The following is a 23,849-nucleotide window of genomic DNA, read 5'->3' on the forward strand; positions in this document are numbered from 1 at the left end:
GCACATGCCTCTAATCCCAGCACCCGGGAAGCAGAGTCAAACTGGAGGCCAGCCTGGTCTACAGAGTGAGTTCCAGGAGAGCCAAGGCTACACAGAGAAACCTTGCCTTGAAAAAAGAAAAGAAAACAAAGGTGGGGGAGGGTAGACATTGCAACATAGATGAAAATTATAACCAGATGGTAAATATGTATCTTGAACCTGGTTGTTCCTACTCAGATTCTAAATAGAGTTTCAGCATGGCCCAACCTAAAAGAGAAAATAGCTAGAAATTCAGACTCAGACTTGTACTCTCTGAAAGTTAGTTGTACTATGTGGCAGCCAACACTTGTCAAATAGTGAGGAATAAAATTAGAATGAAGGGATTCAAGGTTGTATGAGAAGGGCATTAGAGACCCAGTCCAGCTCTTCCATGTTCCAGGAAACTAAAGTTAATTGTTGGCCTCCAGCCTCCCCGCTGTGAGCCACACCACGTTCTCTGCTCAGGTGGCTACTGGGGAGAAGAGTGCCTAGATAAGGGGCCGGTGGTTCCCCAAAGTCACTGTGTTCCCTGGAGTTGTATGAAGCAAGAGTTTCGAACTCCTAGACCCTTCGTAATTCCAGGCTATCACTTGTCAAGCTGCTTGGTTTAGAGCAGGCCTAGTGGCCAAAACTTTTTGGTTCCTCTCCCCAGCTCACTTTCAAACTAGTCCCCAAATCCCAAGAATCCAGTTGCCTAGAGGCCCTGTGTTACCATGTGTGGGCATTTATGTGGAATATTGTCCAGTCAATTAATGCTCATCCTTTCCCCCATAGGACGAAGAAAAGAGGTATGTATAGTGCATGTTCTCTTGGTTTGTTTGCTGTCCACTGTTTGCTCTGTTATATTATGTTAAAGGGTTCAAATCTGGGTTCAGTCCGGGAATATTCATGTCTTGAATGAGGAAGCAGAGGGTATCTGTGCTTGAGTAGGGAAGGTCAGGGTGCAAGGTGCCTGTCCTCGGCCCACTCACTTTGACCTTGCCTACTTTCTACACATGTTCATCTCTAGTCAACTCAGTTTAGTCATCTAGGTATATCTCCTGTGGAACCCAGTTCATCCCTGACAGGAATCTCTCCACGTGTTACACAGCATTTCCTGACTGCTGCCCACGGACAGGGTGACAGCTCCCAAGGACAGTGAGCACTCTGTTTTGTACAAGTGCCACTTCTGAATGAGCAGTGACATTTTCTTCTCAGATTGTAATGGATTTGATCATTTTTCACAAAATTCATTAGGTCAGACTAGTTAATTGCTAAATTGAGCAAGATCTACTGAGAGCCCAGGCCCAAGGAGATATGTCATTCTAATGCTGGCCAAGAGCTGTAACCTTAGGGCTACTCGAAGCTATGGGGAGAGACAAGACATAGAATTGGAAATTCTATGCATTTAAGAAATGTTTGCTTAAGTCACTCCACCCATAGAGGTGTGTTGATATGCCCAAAGCATAAAAGCAGGGTTCAAATTTTGATTATAATGGCTATTGATCATATGGAGAGAGTACCTTTATGGAAATGTCATGACTGCCTCCAATCCTCTTTTTTTAAGTAGATTTATTCATTTTATTATGTGTGACAGTTGCCCTGCATGTGTATACGTGTACCATATGCATGCTTGATGCCCTCAAGGCCAGAAGAGGACATTGGAGCCCCTGAAGTAATGGATAGCTGTGAACCCCCATGTGGGTGCTGGGGATCAAATCCGGGTCCTTTGCAAGAGCAACACATGCTTTTTACCACTGAGCCGTCTCTCGGGCCCCAAACTCAATCACTTTTAACCAAGATATAGGGAATGAAATCCCTTGCTATGAACATATAGTCTTTCTTATCTCTAAATCCATTTGGGAGCTAATTTCCTAGGACCAGTATTAATAATCTGGAAAAAAACATTTTAAAAATTAAATTGTGTGCTGTGCATAAATGTGTATGTTTTCTGAGAAAACTGAAAGCTGTCAGTGAACAGGTCTGCAGAAAAGAAAAACAAAAGCAAAAACAAAAAACCCCTTTGCCATGTCTGTAAGACTGGAATCAAAGCCTGCTCAGAGAATCCCATCGTGGGGGTGGCACTTCAGGTTGGGGTAGCATCTAAGAGGCTCCAATGCTGCGCTGTTCTTTCCCCTGCAGACATGAAGAACGTGACGGGAGAGGCTGCGGTGGTGAGTGTGGCCAGCCGCAGGAACCTTGCCTGCGCGCTGGGCGCTGGGCACTGGTACCCAGTCTCTGCTACAGGGTCCAGGCTCTGGGGGAGTGTTTATGCATTCTGGGAGGCTGCATGGCAAGCTCCTGATAGGATTCCTCCCCTCACTGAACATGTCTGCTGATGTATTTGCTCTGGGTTTCATAAATATCGAGTAGTAGTGTTTATTACCCATACCAGCTCTCCACAAAAGTGCTTTGAGGAGTAGAGCTTAAGGGCTGGAGCTGGCCTGCAGCATTCTACGGGATCTAATTTCTCTTGACTTTCCCACAACCTTGCAAAAAAGTGATAGAGAAGATGCAAAGTTTTGGGTCTGGGATTGGCTCTACCTACCCCTTAGCCTGACCCTGAGGACCCCCAAGCCTTTGGGAGCCTTAGATTCCTCACTATGAAATGGGAGGGAGGATAGCCACCCTGAGACAGTGGCTAGGGAATCTCTTGAAAACTACCACATGTCTCACTCTGTGACGGGCTCATCCTGGCTAGAGCCACATTCACACTGTCTTGCTTCGCTGTCACTGTGATACAATAGCAAGGCAAGTTAAGGTGATTTATTTGGGGCTCACAGTTCCAGAGGATTCAAGTCCATGGCCATCAGGGTGGGGATATGGCAGCAGGCAAGCATGGCACTGGAGCAGCAGCTGAGGGTTCACATCTTGAGATACAATCATGAGGGAGGAGGAGGGAAAGGAGGATGGGAACGGAGTGGGCTCAGGAAACCTGAAAGCCCACACCCAGGGACACACCTCCTCTAGCAAGGCCACGCCTCCAAACAGGACCAAGCAACCAAACACGGGGGCGGGGCATTCTCACTCATCTCATTCTCTTCTGCTTTCTCTTACTGAGAAATACACTCACTGGGAAGGGATAAAACTCTGTTTCCCTTGATAAACCTTATGATCTAGGACATATACTTTTGGTGAGTATGGATCATGAGGGGGTTAGTGCAGCTAACGGGGGATCTCCGCTTTACACTCAACACCTTAGTGCTGCTACTCTCTGGTTAGTCTACTAGTAGGAGGAAGGAACAGCCTTGGACCTCCAAGGTCTTACCATCTAAAAGGAGCTCCTAGGGTGCCAGGGGGATGCCACCCATAGATGGCCTTAAAACTGGGCCACATTGATCTATTAAATAAATAAATCCTCATGACGTAAAACATGAGGCTTCTTAGCTGATCTAGTAGATGAAACACATGGAATTCTCACTTCTTCCCTTCGGCATCCAGGAGCTGTGGGGAAGTGACGAGGTGGTGTGGTAAGGAAAAGGCCATATTGAAAAGCCCACTGTGCTCTGAGTAGCTTTCTTGCCAGCATGCTGGGGATCTCAATTCTGTCACTTTTTTCAGGGTATGATATAGTGAAAGACTGTCCATGGGTTGGGGACAAGCACATCTGCAGAGCTTGTATCTGGAGGATGGCACACAGCACCAAACATGGAGGGTGGGCCTCAGGGAAGCTAGCGGCCGCACTGTTGGCTTTGGGGGCAAGGTAGGACCTGTGGACCTATTTCCAAGTCTGCCTGGCACCGATGCTCTGAAATGACGTAAATCTTAGCCCAAGGCACTTAGCATTTGGCTCTTGCTTTACATACTTTAGATAGCATTTTCTCAGGACTCTTTTCTAGCCCACAGGTCTGGATTAATTGCTCACCATTGTGTCCCATAGCATCTGACATCTCCTATCATAGCCATCTATCTTTATTGTAGTCCCTGTTTGTCAGTGGCAAACTATGTAGACAGACCTACCTGGCTGGGTCACCGTAGTGTCCCTAACATATGGCCCAGTGCCTGCTGAATAAATTAGTGTCTCAAAGCCTTGAGCAAAGAAAGCCAGGCACAAACGCCTGTAATCCCAGCACTTTGGAGGTAGAATCAAGAAAAGCAGGGGGTTGAGGCCAGACTTAGCTACATACCCAGTTCAAGACTATCCTGGGCTTAACCTTGTCTTAAAAAATAATAATGATACATGAATAAAATGAAATAGCGAAAGAAACCCTGAGTAGGGAGCTGGGCTGTGAGGATGGGGACCTTGCCTGGGGAGAGCCACAGCATTGTGCTCGAAGCAGTCTCTTTTCCTTAGGAATCTGTCCAGATGAATACCGTCTTTGATGGAGAAGCCGCAGACCCAGGTAACCAAATGGAAATGCCACCTATGAGGACGCTTTGTGCTCTGGGACAGAAGAGTTGGGAACAGTGTCCAGTATCCTTCTTTTAACCACTGGTCAGCATCTTGGCCACATTGTCTGTAATGTGAGGCTGACCCTTTCAGACTCTAACATGGCTAAGCTGAGTGCTGGGTGCAGCTGGGACAGACTTGCAGACCCAGTGACGGACACCTCAGTGCTTCTACCTGCCGCTGCTCTCCAGGGTGCGATTTCTTGCCTCACTACCTATTAACAAACCCGTTTAGGAAACTAGTGAATTCAAAAAGGCGTATATTTCCCCCTGCTCACTGGTCCTGTCTCACCTCTGGTCCTTCTTGCACGCTTCTAATGCCATCTTATTAGTAGCAGAAGTGGCAAGTTTGGCTCCCCCACCCCCAGATCAGGGCCAAGAACTTCTTGGTTGACATGATGAACATAAGGTAAAGCTGGCCTCCAGAGCTCTCATTGCCCCCTGAAATCAGCTCCAAATTTAGCTCCTTTACACACATCCCTCCACTTACAAAGGCTCAATTATAGACGTGAATAAAGGGAAGGAAACCAAATTCAGGAGGCAAGTGTGCTGGCTTCCTGCCACCCTCACATGCAGACGGCTCAGTCCTCGGAAGGAGGATGGCTCCCTTCCAGTGAGAAGCTGCTGCTGTTGGAATTAAATTTCCCTCTATTATTAGGTACTTGTTACCATAATGTGCCCACATTAGCATAAGTGCTGGTGGGACCCTGAGCTGAGAGCGGCCACTTGTGTTCTACTGCTGTGGCAGGAGCCGAGCTTGCCTCAAAACCAGGCTTACAAGGAGAAAGGCAGGAGAGACTTGTGCAGTTCCTATGTGCTAGAGAGAAGAAAGGGGGAAGAAGCAGCCAACTGGCCCAATGTGAACAAACACATCAATTAGTGGCTGCTGGCTCCAGCACAATGAAAATGGCTGCTCCCCTCATCCCCGGCAGGACCAGATCAGTGTCTACACTCTGCCAGCCAGACATAAATAAGAATCAAAGGCTCCCTACCCTTACTTACTGAATTCCTTTGTATGGCCAGATTCAAGGGTCTTTTAAAACAAGATAAATCAGATCCTAATGGGTAACCCCGCTAGAAATTGAACCCAATTTATTTGATAGCCTAAGAAACTTGAAATTTACATGGCCCCCTCATCTTGCAAGTGAGATAGGTGGTGTCAGAGCCTGCCGGGCTCCCGATCCAGAGAAATATTGTGCATCTGAGCTGCACAGCTTCGGGGAAAGGCTGGCCTGGGAAGACCGTCTGGGTGCCTCACAAGCTGCTTTCCATTGCAGGGGTCACGTCTTCCAGCCTCCTGCATCCTTCCCCATCGCAGGGAGGGGGTCACGTCTTCCAGCCTCCCGCATCCTTCCCCATCACAGGGAGGGGGTCACATCTTCCAGCCTCCCGCATCCTTCCCCATTGCAGGGAGGGGGTCACGTCTTCCAGCCTCCCGCATCCTTCCCCATCACAGGGAGGGGGTCACGTCTTCCAGCCTCCCGCATCAGTCGTCAGAACAGAACAGGGAGAAGTGGGGACAAGCAGAGTTGGTTTACTTATTGTTTTATACGATTGCTGTATTATCTGCCCCTAGTGACCGGGGAAATATATGAATTCAACTCAAAAACTGGTGCCAGAAAGTGGAAAGTCCCATTAACCCAACTGCCCAACTGGCCTGAGCCCAGTCCCCAGCCCAGAGGCACAGCTGCAGAAGGACCACTCACTAAACATGCAGAAAAATAACAGGTGTGTGTTTGCTAGCCCCCCACGAGGGACAGGGGCAAGCCTCTGTGTGTGGGGGTGGAGTGGGGGGTGAGGGGTGGGGGTGGGGGGAGCACCTCAACTTAAGTTGCACAGGGACAGTAGCCATGCTTGGCACAGGTGCACAGATGTGGCTGGATGGACTCAGACATCCAGGATCCTAAGTAGGGTATCTGCCAAAACATCTAAAATATTTCTGAAATGGGATTCAGTCACACAACAGGCTTTTTCTGAAATGACACTGGAAATTTTTCTCTCTAGGCTCCCGACTACCTGGGCGCATCTGCTGGAGTGCTGACGTTTGAGTGCCAGCTGCCCGTGTGTCCTCTGCAGCGGCGGCCAGGAAGCCCTCTCAGAGTAGCCTTCCACTTTGTCTCCCTAATACACCTGTCCTTGTGTTCACTTTTAAATACAGCTCAACACTGTACACCTTTGTGAGTGAGCATGAGTTGTTTTTGAAAGACATAGAGGGTACACAGTGAGCCACTCATTTGGGAAGAAGAAACATGATGTTATTATTTTTATTTCACTTTAATTTTATTTGAATGTATCTTGCAATTGACAAACCATGCAGCTCTGAGGTGTTCACCCTGTTAACATGCAGTCTTCTCCGGGAGACAGCCACAACCCTCTATCATTGTAGATTAGTTTTGCCTTTTAAAAACTCATAGCAATGGCTTTCCCCGATTAGCGTCATGTTTGGGAGGCCATCACGCTACACTCACAACAGTAATCCTGTTCTACTCTATCTGATGCCCTCGCATGACTTTGCCCCACTTGGAGGAGGCAGAGCCATGGCTGGACACTACCACGGCATTCTAAGGTGGTAGCTCCAGTGTACCCTCAAGCATCAAAGACTGGGAGGTCCAGTTGCTCTGCCTCCTTACTGACTCCTGGAATGGTCAGTCCTTTTCATTTTAGCCATTCTGATGAAGATGACCCATGAAATGAAACACATTTTCTCAAAGTTGGAATAACATCAGTCTGAAATAATACAGCTCCTGCCTGCTTCTTCCCACGCCCTGCCATGGGCTCTAAATGTATATACACTGGGAAGTGCGGTCCAGCAGGAGACCTTAAACTCCCTGTTGGCCTGAGCACCTAACTAAAAGTGATAGAGTGGGACCGCACAGAAACTTTACAGCAGAGGCCCAGAAGAGCTGCTTGGGCCTCAGTTGCCCTCTATGTCTCGTTTCTCAGCTGCTGAGACCTTAGTTCAGTAACTGCCAGGAAGAATCATCAAGGAGCCATCACAGCAGCACTCCATCCCCCACTGAGGAGGCCCACAGCAGAATCCCCACAGGAGACCTCGGACAGCTCGGTGGCCGGTTTTCTGCACACCTGATCCAGTGCAGCCTCTCTGGAAAGTCAGACGTTGGTGAAACTGACTTAGCTGGAGACGTGGTTTATTAATGACACTGTGCTGCCAGGGAACTCCCTTGAATGGGTATGAATCTTGCAAAAGAAGTGGAGCCATTCCCTTGTAGGGTTAAAGTGGTGACGTGGCAGATGACCAGTTTCAGAATTTGGACATCTGCGGAGCCCCAACTAAAATGCCTTGATCTTCAGAAGTCCTCAGTGTCCCTGCAAGGGAAGGGAGCGAAGCTCCTTGAAGACATGAAGGCCGCTGCGGCCTTCCTAACTGCTCACAAGCCCACTGAAGATGTTAGAAGGTTGGGGGTGGGGGGGCTCTCATTCCTTCTATAGGATGGCAGAAGACTGGGCTTTGAGAGGACTGAGCACTGTGTAAAGAGCTGACTGTCCCAGGTGAGCCCAGAGGAACCCAAGGAGTGGCCAAGGCAGCGAGGAGCTTCAGAGGAGAGCTCGGCCCTCCCCATCTCCTTCTGCACATGTAGCTGTGGGATATTCCCTTACACTATGTGATGTGTCACTGTGACTGGTTAAATAAAGAAGCTGACTGGCCAATAGCTGGACAGGTAGAAGTTAGGCGGGACTGCAGATAAAACGAGAGCTCACAGAAAGACGAGGAGTCTCAGGGTTTCGAGCAGATGCGGAGGAAGCAGGGGATAAACTCGCTATACTGAGAAAAGGTACTGAGCCATAGGGCAGAGCATAGGCAAGAAATATGGGTTAACTTAACATGTGAGAGTTAGCTAGTAACAAGCCTGAGCTATTGGCCAAATGTATATAGTTAATATTAAGTCTCTTAGAACTGACTGACTGCTGGGGAAGAAAAGTCCATCCACATGTAGCCTTGTGAGGCCCAGGGCTAAGAACCCATGGAGCTGCCCTTCAGTCTACCATGACTGACTGACTGCAGGGTGCTGATGAGCTGGCCCCTTTCCGGTTTTTAAAAATTAAAGCTGGATTAACCCAAGCATGGAATCTCCTTTGTAACCCTGAGCCATTTGTGTGTGTGTGTGTGTGTGTGTGTGTGTGTGTGTGTGTGTGTGTGTGTGTGTACATGTACTTACTGAGGAGCCTTTGTCAAAAAGTAGTGGAGATGGCCCAGTGGAGGACCAGCCTCAGGCGACTGGGTCACCACAATGTAATTACATCCCCACATGGCTCTTCTGTGGATAAATCCTGTGTCCAGTGGACTTTTTAATCTGTACCCTAATAAACAGTCAGTGAGGTGGGGGGGAAGGAGTCTCGGAACACCCAGACCTTCCTGTGTGTCACCTGGGAGAGGACAAGCTATAACGCGTGCTGTAAGGTAAGAAGCCAACTCTGAAAATGATCCGCTCATAGAGGTGTGGTGGTGAGTGCCTGTGTCCCGTTCCTCAGGAGGCTGAGGGTGCAGTAGTCTCGTCAGCTGGGATGCCGTGATGGAGCTGTGGAGAAAGAGGAGATGGAGACAGAGAGCCTCTTAACATCTGAGGATATTTTTGCTGCACCATTTAAAAATTAATTGCTGTCGTTGGAATATAAAACAATGTGTTTCGGCACTGGGGCGGGTGAGGCAGAAGAACACTCTGACTTTGAGGCCAGCCTGGGCTAAGCAGTGAGTTCAGGCCAGTCTAAGCTAGAGTGTCAAAGTCTGTCTTAGAAACAAACCAAACCAAAGAAGCCACAGCTGAGTCTGGCATTCCGTGTGTCCTTGTCCTTTGCTCCAGTTCATCCCTCATCCCTCCCCGACCCTAGTCCTCCCTCTCCTCAGACTCCCTTCTTATCACATGGATCCTTTTTGAGAACTGAGTGAGGGCTGCAGGAAGTAGACGTGGACCAGAGCGGTATCTGAAAGTGAGGCCTTGAGCCTGAAGGGTGCTAAAGGTGGGAAGAAATCAAAGCTGGGGACAGTTTTGAGCATGGCTCAGAGCACCGAGACTGCCCTTCAATACGTTTCAGGCAGCTCTTGTGCAGTCTGGGGTGGCGAGCACAGGGTGTAGCAGGCACTCAGCAAACGTTTGTAGGACTGGGCTGAATCAGGGAGACTTCCCGTTCATCTTCTACCCACATGTGGCAGCCACAGCTTCTCTGTCTAGACAAACAGCCCCGACTCAGCTAACTGCCAGCAGGTGTCTACAAAGTACTTGGCACTGTTGTAAGCTGTGAAGACTTAGCTCAGACACATAGTGAGTGAGCAGCGTCCTTTGGGCTTATATTCCAGCAAACAATGGCTGGGCCGTACATAAAGACACATGTGGCCCACCACCTTCCCGGCAAAGTACCTCGTTAGCCACGGTTCTCAGCCCAGGAAGCTGCCTGCTGAATATCAGTGGGTACCCCGCCGCTGCGGGCATCACAGTCTAGGCTGCTGAATCTGACAACGGGCCTAAACGGGTCTAACTGAGACCCCGTCAGGGACAAGCAAAGGCACACCAGTGATGGGTGCCTTCTGCTGAGGGAAGCAGCCCCGGACCAAGGCAGCCTGAAGACGCCGTCTTATTTCCACTGCATGGTGGCCGACTCCCTCAACAGCCTTTGCTTTTCTCTTGAGGCTTAGTCTTTACTTTTACTGAGATGATAAGGAAACATTCGATACATAAATATGATCTAAAATTTGCCAGTGTACAGACGATATGTCGGTGGCAGCAAACACCCTTGAGAAGGAAAAGCAGGTCTGGAGGTGGACCGGAGACTACTCTAGAGGGATGCTCGGGGAAGGCCCACACAGTGAGGGGAGACTCTGACAGTGGATGTGTAGGCCGGACCGTTCAGGTATCTGAGAAAAACCTTCCAAACAGCAAGCGGACAAGGGCAAGGCGAGGGGTACCCGTGGAGGCAAGCATGTCTGTCTGTCTGTCTGTCTGTCTGGGGTGTTGGGGACATGATGTCATTGGTATGCAAAGAGGAGAGCTCATGATGAGGGCCTTGTGGCTTTAACTTTTATTCCGAATGTAATGGAGACCAGACTGAAGGAAAACAGGGACATACAGAGAAGGAGAAGACAGTGTTGGCTTGGGCCAGCAGCAGCAACAGGGACACTGGAAATAAGTCCTTGGTTCTCCTGGGCCCTGTTCCTGTGTCTGGTAAAGGTCTCCGGCAGAGCTGGCTACTCCCTTGGTGGGGTCTCCACTGGTTACTGTAAGTCACACAACCGCTTCCCAGAGGGCAACAGCCGCTGTCTAGCTGGCATAGCCCTTGCTTGGGGATGAATTAGCAGTGTTTCTGCCACACTGAATTCCCTGCCAAGATGCTCATCAATGCTACCAAGAAGCAGAAAGATGAGCTTGGGCAGGGCTTCTTGGTCAGAATTCTGCACCAGGGCTCCTTACACAACCCAAGGAAGCCGCCTGTTGGATCAGCTCAGTTCAGAGAACTGTTGTGCTTGCCTGCTTCCCACCAGGGACCTGAGCTACAGGAGGAGGCTTGCTCACTTTCTACACGTCTGTCTCTACGTAAGTTTCTGGGAAAGTAGCACTCCTGTCCTTCTGTCTCCATGGGTGCATGTCAGAACGTACACTCCTGGTTTGGGGTTTGGAAAACCCAGATTTCTTTTCTAGAAGTCTCGAGACTGAGGAAAGCAAGCCATGCTCACGAGCCTTGTCATCTTTCTGCATGGTTCCCAGAGAAGGAAGCCGGCCCAAACGTGGAGCAAGCACCCTGCCGTCCAAATCCTGGACCTCAGCACACTCAAGCCTTTAAGTTGCTGTGAAAGAGCCTGTGGCTGCTGTGGCTGCCACGGAGCTGGCACAGCCGACAGCGGGCAGCTGGTTAATCTCATTTGTAGGCAAAGCTCACAAGAGCTCACGCCTGCACTGCCCATCACATTTGCTCACGCAGCCAGAGCAGACTCCAGCTGGCTCGCTAAGGGGCCTTTTAAAAGTAACAGTTTTATTGTGGCTTAATTCACGTATCATAGTATTCAGTGTGATTTACTGTATTCACAAGGTTGTGCAATTAGCACAATTTAATTCCCAAATATTTTCTCATACTTATGTAGAGGCATCTCCTATCCCTGGGCACTGACACCTGCTAATCATCTTTCCGTCTTATGGATTTGCCTATTAAGGTATTTCATATAAGTGGAACCCTACTGTCCACATCCACCTGCGTACTTCACTCGGCACATTGTAGGTACGTCAGTACTTCATTACTCTTACTGGCTGCATAATAGTTCGTTGCATGTACGCAGCACGTATTTATCCATTCATCAGTTGGTGGGTATTTATTTTGGTTGTTTCCATCTTTGGGATATAGTGAATATTTCTGCAATGAACATATCCTACAAGCGTTTGTGTGGACACAAGTTCTCATTTATTTGGGGTATATATCTAAGAATGGAATTAACGGGTCACACAGTCACTGGGACCTGTAAGAGACACTGTCAGATTGCATCCACGGTAGCTGCCCGTCTCACATTCCTCCCAGCAGAACATGAGGGGCTTGTAAGAATTTTAAACAGATAGCCCAGTGTGGCACTTGGCCCTTCCCATACTCCATCCACTCCGCTGGAGGGCCTGGGCCTGGTCTGGAGTCCTCTGCTCAGCCTAACAGAGCGCCCTAGCCACAGCCTGGCTTGCTCTAGAGCAGTCTGCAGGCCAGGCCGGCGGGGCAAACCTCTGGACTGCTGTGGCTAATGAGCTAGGCCTCTACCCCCCGCCCCCGCCCACCTGATTGCTGACCCTCACAGCTTCTCGGAGTCTGAGGTTCATCTCTTTAGTGCCGATGAGAAATTGAAGAGGGGCGAGTGTGCTCAGGAACCGCGGAGCCAGGGAGCCAGCCGAGCTGTGTCTCCTCTGCCGGACAGGAAAGGCTCAGCTCTGGAGGCCTTTGACTCCGCCCAGCCCAGCCCTTGGCTTGCGGTGTGAAAAGGAAACGTGTGCTCTTTTCTGTTTTGCTCCTACCCGCTGTCTGCGTGCAGTCTGTCCTTACCGCCTGCACCGCCGGGTCTCTCCCCGCGCCGAAGGGGAGCAGTTACTCGAGTCGGCCAGCAGGGGCACTGTCCTCTTGCCCGGCCGCTGCCACTGTCTGATCCGGACCTGCCTCTGGGAAAGTCTTCCCAGCTGGGTCGCTGTAGCTCAGGAGGTTGGTTCCGGGGCCTGTGGCCTCACCACCCGCAGAGAGCAGCTCCAGGCACCCACCGCCAGGACCTTGTTACCTCCTCCCGGAAACCGCAGCAGCTACGAGGGTGCTGGGAACCAGAAATGTCCAAACCTGGAGCTCCACCCACAAGTGGCCTTTTCCAGGAGGGCGGCAGGACAGTTATCATGGCCTCTTGCAAGCAAGCTGTGGCTGTTGACCTGTTGACCGAGGCGGCTCCCAGCTGGGCAATCCGCAAGTTAATCAGTACCGACACAAGTAAAGGGTTCTAGTCAGCCGCAGTGACCCCTTGGGGTCACATGGGAGATAGCCTGCGCATCAGATATTCACATTATGATTCACGGCAGTAGCAAAACTACAGTTATGAAGTAGCAACAAATGATTTCACGGCTGGAGGGGCCATCGCAGCACAGGGACCCGTGCTAAAGAGTCGCAGCACTTGAAGGTTGAGAACTACCCGGCGAGAGAGCTGCGGAAGGCCTCCAGCTGGCAAGGCGAGGATCAGAAGAAAAGCAGCCGCACGCTCGGTTCTGGGTGTCCTGAAAGGGTTGAAAGAGGCTTTGACAGGGCTAGGCCACCAGTGCCACTGACGGGAGACAGAGCGGGAGGAGAGACCTGAGGCAGGGGCTGTGGCCGGTGGCCTGGAGCCCCTGCTGGGTCCTTCCCACTCTGCCTGGAGCGGGGCTGCAGGAGCAAGCACAACTCTGCTCTCTCAGGCAGGGCTAACAAAGGGCAGCCGAATCACAGGGTTTCTCAAGAAATAAAAATTCCTAGCACACCCCTGGGGCCTTGGGGAGAAAAACTGACAACGTGTTGATTGAAAACAGACCTAGCGGATGCTGCGTTTCGGTGGAAGGCCTGGATCTCACAGGTTTACAGCGACACCTAGTGGTCCTCGGAGGTACCTGCCACTTCCTCGGCAATGGCGAAACTGGAGGGTCACAGAGAGAGACATCCAGTCAAGGCCCAGATCCTGCAATGCCCCACCCTCGTGGAACATGCCGCACTCCCAGGGGAGGTCCAAAACTGCCTTTCCCGGCATTTACCCAGGAGCTGTGTATGCCTGGCACAGCAGAGATGTTCTGCAATGGTCATTATCATTTATTAAATATGGCTAAGTGTACTTGATGGTGACACCAACAGACTTCCCACCAGGAGATGCTTTACTGTTGAATTGTGTGTTCAGAACATAGAATGATTGTGCTCCCATATCAGATCAGATCGACTTACAAAGGAGAGCTGGACGTCTTTCAAAGTAATAGCACGCTAATGAGTCTGTCTCCTGTCTTGCCTCCCCTCACGTCACTTACACTGGCTAATCTGAAGGCTTCTTGGGGGCAGGATATGTTTGCTCAGTGTTAGCTCAGCATCTGTAACACTGCTGCTACTCAAAGAATGATGTCTTCACCGAGGGACTTTGGCTCCTGATGAAGCAGTTCACAGACATAGGAGGAAAGTCAAATAAGCTTGTCTCCTGGGATGAGCTAGAGCATGCTAGACTCCCAGAAGAATTAATCAGACCAGGGAGGCCCTTGCCAGGCCCCACCATCAGCCCAGTTCTCATTCATGGACGAGGTTTGTTTCTTTGGCTATAACAGGTCAGAGCAGCATTTCTGCACTCCTGTGACAGGCTTATTAGCTACTTGCAGAGGTTCCAGAGTGAGTGGGGGCATAGCCATGCTTGGATGACCCACTGGAGACCGTCTTTATAATGAAACTGTGAGCCTCTGTCAGCCAGTCTCACTGAGAAATATCTGCAAGCCACACTTTGTTCAAGTTTTGTTGGCCAAAATTGTGTTAACTAGGCTCACCGGCTAGTTAGGGGGCCACATGTGAAAACAAAGAGTCTTGACTCAGTTGCTCAGTGTCTCCAGAGCCAGGAAGAGACAGACAGCTTGACCTTTCAGAGACCGTATAGTGGGCATGGGTCTCATGGATGCCAGCTCCGCAGCATTTTAATAGCTTTCCAAACCTGGGACATCGCCACTGCCGTGGTTTGGTTAAGGCTCACACCAAAGAGCCATGTAGTAAAGGTATGCCCCCTCAAGGGCGGTACAGTTGGGAGGCAGTGGAACCATGGTTGGGCCTAGTGGAAGGTGTTGAGGTTCTTGGAGGTTTGTCCTTGAGGGGAATTGTGGGATAACCTCTTTCTACCCACCCCCACCCCCCCACCCCCGTAAGTAGTTTTCTCTGCCATTTCCATCTGGTACCCCCACCAGGAACTCAAAGCAATAGATATTCCCAGTCTTGGACTTGGCCTTCTGGAACTATCAGACAAAGCAAGGCTTTTATCTTTGTAAGTTAATTGCTTCAGGTCTTTCATTACAGCAACACAAAGCTGGTAAACACAGCCATGTTATAGGTGGCATCTCACTCTGTTATGGACTCATCTGTGGGGAACTCTCAGGCATGTGATCTAGGCTATACCCATCGATTGGACATCATGAGACTTCAGTCTGGAAGAGAAGAAAGCAAGGGACAGATTCAACATGGGATTGTGTCTCAGTGATGGAGGTAGGGTGTGGCAGAGGGACGCAGATACTCACAGCAGAATGCAGCAAAGGCCTATCACCAGATGGGTGGGAAGCTCTGCACTGCTCATGAACTCAGAGCCCAAGTTTCTTTTTCACTCTGAATCATGTGGAGACTCTGTCAGCTGTTAATATGCTTTCATAAATGTGACTTCTATTTAAATCAACCAGAGTGAGACTCACATGTTTGTAAGACCCTCAACTGATAAATTCACTGTGAAAGTTAAACTTCATAATGACTGAGATTAGGAAGCTGTGCCAGCATGCACAGAGCTCTGGCTTTGAATCCCAGCACTGTGTGGACACACACACACACACACACACACTAAATTAAAAATCCTTTGGTGGTTAAAGATAGTTCAAGGATCTTCGTCCTCCAACCACCTGCTTGATGTGGAAGCTGGGATTGCTGCCCGCTCAGTATCTCTCAGGCAACAACCATTTTCTATGTTAGGCCCTGTGTTCTGGGGGCGCTGACAACATTCGCTGGATCTACAACTAAGTACATGACCTACATCAGGCCATTCAGAGGGCTGTTCCTCCCAAGCTCTATGATTGGTTCATTCATAGATAAGTTTCCCAAGGTGGACCAATGAGACCAGCACTGTGGATACAGGCTGCTGATCTGGAAAGTCAGTGTTGATGACTTCGTGCCTATGGGAAGGGGCCTGCCAGCCAGAGGAGAGCCACAGCTGGAGGGATGGATGCTGGTGCCTGAGTGATGTTGAGCACATGTGTCCAGCATTGCCAAGGTTGGGGCTGGTCTTAGATCACTTTCCAGTTGTGGAAATCACCAAATTCCATGTCAGTTCACTTGAGTTGGTTTCTGTTACTTGAAACCAGAGGGTTCTGATACATATGCTGGCACATGCTCAAATACTAGATTTTTTGGCAATTCTTTAAAGGAATTAAATTACACTGCTTACTTCAACACTCACTTGGCTGCTCTTCCAGCCTATGCCTTCATTGGGAGATGAATAGTATGGACCTGCTCCGGGTTGAATGGGGTTTATCCCCTCTGAAATTTATATGGAAACTTGATTGTCACCCTGGCATGTTGGGAGGCAGGGCCTCAGGGGAGGTGTTTGGCTGTAGAGAGAAGAGACCTCATGGATGGACGGATGCTCGAACTACTGAGGGAGTTTGGCCGTGCTCTCTGTCTTTTGCATGCACCCACTTGCTCTTCTGCTTTCTGCCATGAAGTGAAGAAGCTTAAGGCCTCACCAGAAGCCAAGCAAATGCAGTTTGTCTTAAATGTTCTTGCCTCTGGAACTCTGGGCTACAGGAATCTCCTCCCGTAAGCAACGGCTCACCTCAGTACAAGGGCGGCAAACGGGCAGAGACAGGCCCCAGGCGTTCATTCTCTCTCCTGTACCAACGCCCTGAGAAATGTGGCCGTGTTGACACACACCTGTCCCCGTAAGTCTGCCTCGTTCCTGCCGTATAAACACTGGGGACTCTGCCACTCTCCAGGAAGCGCTCCGCCCAGCTCTGACAAACACTGTTGTAACAATATAAGCCTCTGTTGCAGCAGCAGGCCCATGTTTCACCCCAAGCACAGTGTGGTACCCACCTGTGGCAGGTAGGCGGCCAGACGCCGCCGCCGGGTTCACGGCTGCTGTGGTGCTGTGCCTCCAGCAGGCCTCAGTGCTGGCACACTCTTCACTTGGCTCCTCTGCACAGATCCGTGAGTCCTCTCTGCTGCCAATCGACTCATTTTCTTCTTATTTTTAAAATCAGTTTCCCGGGAGGAAAAGATCATTTGATTTCTCTAACTGAGGTCTCTCATTAGGCAGAACTGACTGAGCTGGAGCCCGGAAGACAATGTCAGCCAGTCTCTGCACAGGTCCACATGAGAGAACACAGCAAACTGGATGAAGAAAGTTTAGGGGCAATGACCGTTTTCCTCAGGCGGGAGGGTGGCTGCGATGGCGTCCCTGACCGGTCTGGACCACTCCCTGGTGTATTAATAGCAGAAGATCGTGATGGTGACCTTGGGAAGGTGGGCGTGGAGGAATGGCATTCTTTCCGGCGTTTCCCTTCTTCCGGCACTGCACTTACTGGCTGTCTCTCTGAACGGTGCCAAATTTTATCAGAAACCCAAGGGCTCAGCTGGTTTGTGATCCCCGAGTGACTTTTAGGGATGAGGAAGTACTAGACATACATGAACCTCAAAACTCCTTTGACATGCAGAGTATGCATCACGGTCCTCACCGTGGGACTAGTAGTCTCCAGGTGGGCATGGGCATGGCAGTGAGGCTTGAGCAGTCTCCACTTCTTTTGATGGGCTTGGTAAAGCAACATTTGCCCTATAATTTTCCTCTGTGATCGATATGCACTTGCTGCCCTTGGTCTTGTCCTGAGTAAATTCTGTAGTGTTGCACCTGACCTCAAAAGCAGTGCCAAGACCTCCCGTTTCAGGCCAAAGTGCCGATAAAATCCTGGGAGGCTCCAAGGAGAACCATCTAGGCCCCTCCCCGTGGATGTGTGAGAAGTGTTGCTGTTAGCCTACTGTGTGAGCTTTTAATGAACAGGAAGACATGCTAATCCCCTCTTTATAAGATAAAATCCTTAACCACCAGGGTGGCAGTAGGAGAGAATTTGATAGGACGGCAAGATGTATCAGAGGTCCCCTTTGCTTGTCTGGATGTCCCCAGATGGACAGAGTATTAAGGCGGCTGGCTACTTCATCCCCCGGGGAAATGCATAATCTTCAAAGTCATCTCCTTCCTGAACTTAAAGGATCTAATACAGCCAGAGTTATAAGCTTGCAAACCCGTGACTCATCTTTCCAAAGCTGTAGTGTCTTAGCTTTGGGTTAATTTATTTAATCCATTTTGTCTCATTTCCCCCATTAAAGGAGTATCACAGGGGCTGGAGAGATGGGTCAGAGGTTAAGAGCACTTGTTGTTCTTGCAGAGGACCAGGGTTTGGTTCCCAGCACCCTCACAGAGGTGCACAACCACCTGTAACTTCAGCTCAGATGCCCTCTTCTGGCCTCCACAGGTACACATGTCCTACACATATATACATGCAGGCAAAATGTTCACAAACACACACCTAAAATAAAGTCTTTAAAGAGTGTCACAAAAGATGCTTTTCCTTCTTCCTCTCTGTGTATGCATGTGTGTGGGATAAGCTTTTTGTGCACTGTGAAGATGTGTCTCTGCCAAGGCACCCTCTGATTGGTTTAATAAAGAGCTGAATGGCCAATAGCAAGGCAGGAGAGGATGAGTGGGGCAAGAAGAGATAGGAACTCCAGGAAGAAGAGAAGAGGGATTTGCCATTGAGAGGGAGAATAAGTCAGAGTCGGACACACACTATGGAGGAAAGGTAACAAGCCACATGGCAGAATGTAGATTAATATAAATGGGTTAAATTGTTATAAGAGCTGGTTAGGAACAAGCCTAAGCTAAGGACAAGCTTTCATACTTAACAAGAAGTCTCCATGTCACTATTTGGAAGCTGTCAGTCCAAAGAAAGTCCAATTGCAGGTGTGCATGGGTGTCTATGTTCATATGTGAGTGTGTGTGTGTGTGTGCATGCGTGCGTGCGTAGTACATGTGAACAAAGGACATTTTTCCTCAGGTTTTTGAGACAGGGTTTTTTATAAGACTAGAAATTATTGACTAAGCTAGTTTGACTAGCCAGCAAGCCCAGGAATCCACGTTTCTACCTCCAAATTGCACACACTGCCACATTTGGGTTTTTATGTAGGCTTTGAGAATTGAACTCACGTCCCAGTGTTTGCAAGGCAAGCAATTTACTGAGTTATCTTACTGCCCAAAATGTGGGTTTCAGTTTGGGTGAGTAACCCCAAGGTGACCTGTCGCCACTCTGGAGAAGACTTGGCTGATTGAAGGACTGGACTTAGAGCACTTATTTAAAGCCGTCTGTGTCATTATTAACTTGGCAACGGCGGGTCCAGTCTGTTTCCGCCTGTGTAAAGGGAGGTAAGGATAATATACACCTGCACAACAACAGTGTGCACATTCAGTGGGATTCTGTACATGAGAGCTACATAGGAATGAGCCACTTTTTCCTCTGGCTGGGGGGATTTCCTGGGGAAGCTTCACACCTCCGAGACCTCTGGGGCTGCCTGCACTCTGGAGCCCTTCCGGTGGAGGGCAGCAGAAAGACACATCTGGGCACCTTGGGCTTGTCCTTAGTGCCTTTCTTCTGCCAAGCATCACTGGTTCCAGAGAAAGCAGCCAAGGGAACAGCTGGCTCTGAGTGTCAACCTGGACACGGGCCATTTATAGAGTACAAAGTGCATTATGTGCAGACTGGCTGCTCCATGTCACTGGGCACCATACTTACAACTCACAGGATGACATGAAGAGCCCCCCATCCCCCTCTCCCCGCCTAGTTACCCTGCTCTGTCACCTGACTCTGAGAAAGTGACTCATCAAGACAGGCCCTACATCCAGGCTCTGGGAGAACTAATCCATAAATTAGCCAGACTTTGGTTAACTCAGTGATGTAAGAGGCTGGCAAATGGTTAAGAGCTGTGTCTAGAAGGTGCCAGGCTGACAGATCCAGGGCTTGGGGACTCCACTGTGAAAGTTGAAATGCGCTTTTCAGGCTGCCAGGCTGCACAGAGCCATCTTATCCTGTAGCTTGAACAGAATTTAGAGAAAACCCCCTGGAGTGCTCCACTTAGGATGGACTCCCAGGTCATCAGCCTGACTCCTTGGTACATAGACAAGAAAAGTCAGAGGGGACCCCATCTCTCCACTAATGAGACACAGTTCTAGGGCCAAGATCTGGGACTGTCTTAGTTAGGGTTTCTGTTGCTGCGATGAAACATCATGTCCAAACGCAACGTGGGGAGGAAAGGGTTTGTTCGGCTCAAACGTCCACACCACAGTTCATTACAAAGTCAGTCAGTGCATTACCTCAAACAGGGCAGGAACTTGGAGGTGGGAACCGATGCAGAGGCCATGGAAGGGTGCTGCTTACTGACTTGTTCCCCATGGCTCGCTCAGCCTCCTTTCTTATAGAACCCAGGACCATCATCCCAGGGATGGCACCACCCACAATGGGCTGGGCCTTTCCCCATCAATCACTAAAGATAGTGGGGGAGATGGGGAGGGAGAGAGAGAGAAAGAATGAAAAGAAAGAGAGAGAGAAAGGAAGGAAGGAAAGAAGGATGGAAGGAGGGAAGGAAGAAAGAAAATGCCCTACCGATTTGACTGCAGCCCAATCTTATGGAGGCATTTTCTCAGCTGAGATTGCCTCCTCTTTGATGATGTCATCTGTGTCAAGTTGACATGAAACCAGCCAGCACAGAGACGTTTATTCCCCCTGCCTAACAAGCCACTTCTGAAGCAGTGGGAGCTTTGAACTTACTTGAGATTTATTGCATTGAAATCTCAGTGGACAGATTCTGCTTGCTGTGTCTTATCTGGTGTCCCCCACTTCCTATATAGCTTCAGGAACATTGGTGTTGGAAAGAGAATAAAGCCAGAGTGACTGTCCTAGCTTTCAGTTGCCCCGAGGAGCCTCTTGGGATCTCTGCAACTCCAGAATCCAGATTCTGTGAGTTTGGATGGGAACTCTTTAGCTTTGGGGATGAGTCAACACAGGCTCAGCTGAGAGTTCCTTGGCTTGTCCTGTATTCTCCAGAGTATGCCAAAGTGCTGGGTCATAACTGGGATGGAACTTCAAAGCCTCTGGTTTTATTCTACTAGAGTGGCTGAGCAGTGCATGTTCCAGAATTGGAGTGCTCCCTGTGCCATGTGATGTTCAGGTCAGCTGGCTCTCCCTTGTCCTTAGCCCAGTGCCTGAGAGTTCCTAGGAAAAGGAAGGAAGCACTTTATGAATAAGAGGGTCCTAAAGGGAAGCAGGGGCTCTCCCGGAAAGGGTGGCTGCCCTGTGCCCACCCTAGGCACTACACCAGCTGCCTATGCCTAGGGTTTTCTCTTGGGGTTCCTTTATGTGGGAGGGTACTGCCAAAGGTAATTTTGAGGAGACATTGCTCATGCTCACTCATCTGCCAGAGACACATCTGTTCAACCACACTACAAAATCATCTTGTTGACTTACTTAGTATCTGTGAAGTTCATATTCTAATTAACAGGATGTGGGAGTTTACAACACCTGAAGGGGCTAGCAAGGCATGAAAAATGGATGAAGATCTGGGTACCAGATGTTTGTCTCACCTACATAAAATAAGATAAAGTGATGAGACAAAATGTTAAATCCAACCCACCCACCCTCTGAGACTGCAACTGTTCCCTGAGACAGAGCCTGCCAGCACCTGACTGGACTAAGAGGTGAGTCTTTATCCTCATACCCAAACACCCCAGCCCGTAGGCTTTGGGCCCAGGGGCACAACCCTGTGCCCCCACACCACCACCCATTGCAGTCCCAGTTTCAGGCCAGTTGGCAGGCAGACCTCCTGCACACAGGACAGACTACTACCATCCCCCATCAGACCCTGTAACCCAAGCCCCACCTCCCCCAAATCCCACCCACCCTCTGAGACTGCAACTGTTCCCTGAGACAGAGCCTGCCAGCACCCGATTGGACTAAGAGGCCAGTTGGCAGGCAGACCTCCTGCACACAGGACAGACCACCACCATCTACCACATGGTAAGAATGCAGCTACTCCCTGAGACAGAGCCAGCTGGACTAAGAGCTGCTCCCTGATACAAAAAGTTCATCATCATCGACTAGACCAAGAGCTCCCATGGGATCAAGAGTATCGATCAGACCAAGAGAGGCTCCCTCAGACACAGATATTGTTTGCACCAAGTGGAGAAAGAGATTGGTAGAAGCCAGTGCAAAAATATAGTCAACAACATAAAAACCAATATGGCTCCATCAGAACCTACATCAGCAAGACCTGAACATCCCAACACAGGAGAAACAGAAGAAATCGACCTTAAAAATGAAGATATTAGAGATCTTAAAAGAGGAAAAATTCCTTAGAGAAATCTAGTAAAAGTCAAACAAAAAATGGGAAGAAATCAACAAATTCCTTGAAAGCCAAGAGAAAGCAACTGAACAAGTGAGGGAAACAGTTCAAGATTTCAAAGCTGAAATGGAGTCAATAAAGAAGACACAAACTGAGGGAATGTTGGAAGTGGAAAATCTGAGCAAACAAACAGGAACTACAGATGCAAGTATGACCAACAGAATGCAAGAGATGGAAGAGCGGATCCCTGGCATTGAAGAAATGGTAGAAGAAATAGATTCATCAGTCAAAGAAAACACTAAAGCCAACAAAGTCATGACCCAAAATGTCCAGGAAATCTGAGACACCATGAAAAGACCAAACCTAAGAATAATTGGGATAGAAGAAGAAGAATACCAACTCAAAGGCACAGAAAATATATTCAACAAAATCATAGAAGAAAACTTTCCCAACCTAAAGAAGGAAATGCCAGTAAAAATACAGGAGGGTTACAGAACACCAAATAGACTGGAGCCAAAAAAAAAGTCCCCTTGCCACATAATAATCAAACCACTAAACATACAGAATAAAGAAAAAACATTAAGAGCTGCAAAGGAAAAAGGCCAAGTAACATATAAAGGCAGACCCATAAGAATAACACCTGACTTCTCAATGGAGACTTAAAAAGCCTGGACAGACGTTATGCAGATACTAAGAGACCGTGGATGCCAACCCAGACTATTATACCAGCAAAACTCTCAATCAACATAGACAGAGTAAACAAAATATTCCATGATAAAAACCAGATGTAAACAATATCTCCACAAATCCAGCCCTACAGAAAGCACTCAAAGGAAAAATCCAACCTAAGAAACTTAGATACACCCATGAAAACACAGGCAATAGACAGTCCCACACCAACAAGTACCAAAGAAGGGAAACATACAACACTATCACCAAAAAATAACAGGAATTAACAATAACTGGCCATTAATATCCATCAATGTCAATGGTCTTAATTCGCCTATAAAAAGACACAGGCTAATAGAATGGATATGAAAACAAGATCCATCCATTTGCTGCATACAAGAAACACACCTCAACTTCAAAGACAGACACCACCTCAGTAAAAGGCTGGGAAAAGACTTTCCAATCAAATGGATTTAAGAAGCAAGCTGCTGTAGCTATCCTAATATCTAATAAAATAGACTTCAACTAAAATCAACCGAAAGAGATTGGGAAGGACACTATATATTTATCACAGGGAAAATCCGACAAGATGAAGTTTCAATTCTGAATATTTATGCCCCAAATACACGGGCACCGACATTCATAAAAGAAACATTACTAAAGCTTAAATCACACATCAAACCCCACACACTAGTAGTGGGAGACTTCAACACCCCACTCTCACCAATGGACAGGTCTGCCAGACAGAAACTTAACAGAGAAATAAGGGAACTAACAGACATTATGACTCAAATAGACTTAATAGATATGTCCAGAATATTCCACCCTAACACAAAAGAATATACCTTCTTTTCAGCACCCCATGGAACCTTCTCCAAAATCGAACACATGCTTGGTCACAAAGCAAATCTCAACAGATACAAAAAAAAAAATTGAAATAACCTCCTGTGTCTTATCAAACCACCATGGCTTAAAGTTAGATTTCAACAACAACAAAAATTACAGAAAGCCTACAATCTCATGGAAACTGAATAATGCCCAATTGAATCACTAATAGGTCAAAGAAGAAATAAAGAAAGAAATTAAAGATTTCCTAGAATTCAGTGGAAATGAATGTACTACATACCCAAACTTATGGGACACCATGAAAG

General features: G+C 48.6%; 1 protein-coding gene and 1 long non-coding RNA gene across 8 annotated transcripts in view; one reads left to right on the forward strand and one right to left on the reverse strand.

The window, feature by feature from the left end:
* Positions 1-6,573, forward strand: part of Cdhr3 (cadherin related family member 3) — an 88,675-nt gene extending 82,102 nt beyond the window's left edge. The window contains exons 16-21 of the mRNA XM_076550524.1: positions 793-806; positions 1,876-1,880; positions 1,965-2,171; positions 4,292-4,340; positions 5,963-6,114; positions 6,391-6,573. Of these exons, the coding sequence (XP_076406639.1) occupies positions 793-806; positions 1,876-1,880; positions 1,965-2,171; positions 4,292-4,340; positions 5,963-6,111 (424 nt within the window). The 3' untranslated portion in view covers positions 6,112-6,114; positions 6,391-6,573. The remainder of the gene's footprint in view (positions 1-792; positions 807-1,875; positions 1,881-1,964; positions 2,172-4,291; positions 4,341-5,962; positions 6,115-6,390) is intronic.
* Positions 6,574-6,636: 63 nt separating this feature from the next.
* LOC121822362 (uncharacterized) overlaps positions 6,637-23,849 on the reverse strand; it is a 32,120-nt gene continuing 14,907 nt past the window's right edge. For 3 of the 7 annotated variants that reach the window (XR_013044334.1, XR_013044330.1, XR_006063402.2), the window contains 3 exons: positions 16,681-20,903; positions 12,409-15,032; positions 6,637-8,924 (listed from right to left, as the gene is read on the reverse strand). This is a non-coding gene — a long non-coding RNA (uncharacterized LOC121822362). Of the gene's footprint in view, positions 8,925-12,146; positions 15,033-16,680; positions 20,904-21,155; positions 21,272-23,849 lie in introns of all 7 variants that reach the window. The other 4 variants (XR_013044332.1, XR_013044331.1, XR_013044333.1 and 1 more) reach the window with 4 other exon arrangements.

This window comes from Peromyscus maniculatus, chromosome 14 (genome assembly GCF_049852395.1).
Source record: "Peromyscus maniculatus bairdii isolate BWxNUB_F1_BW_parent chromosome 14, HU_Pman_BW_mat_3.1, whole genome shotgun sequence".
NCBI classification, from domain to species: domain Eukaryota; kingdom Metazoa; phylum Chordata; class Mammalia; order Rodentia; family Cricetidae; genus Peromyscus; species Peromyscus maniculatus.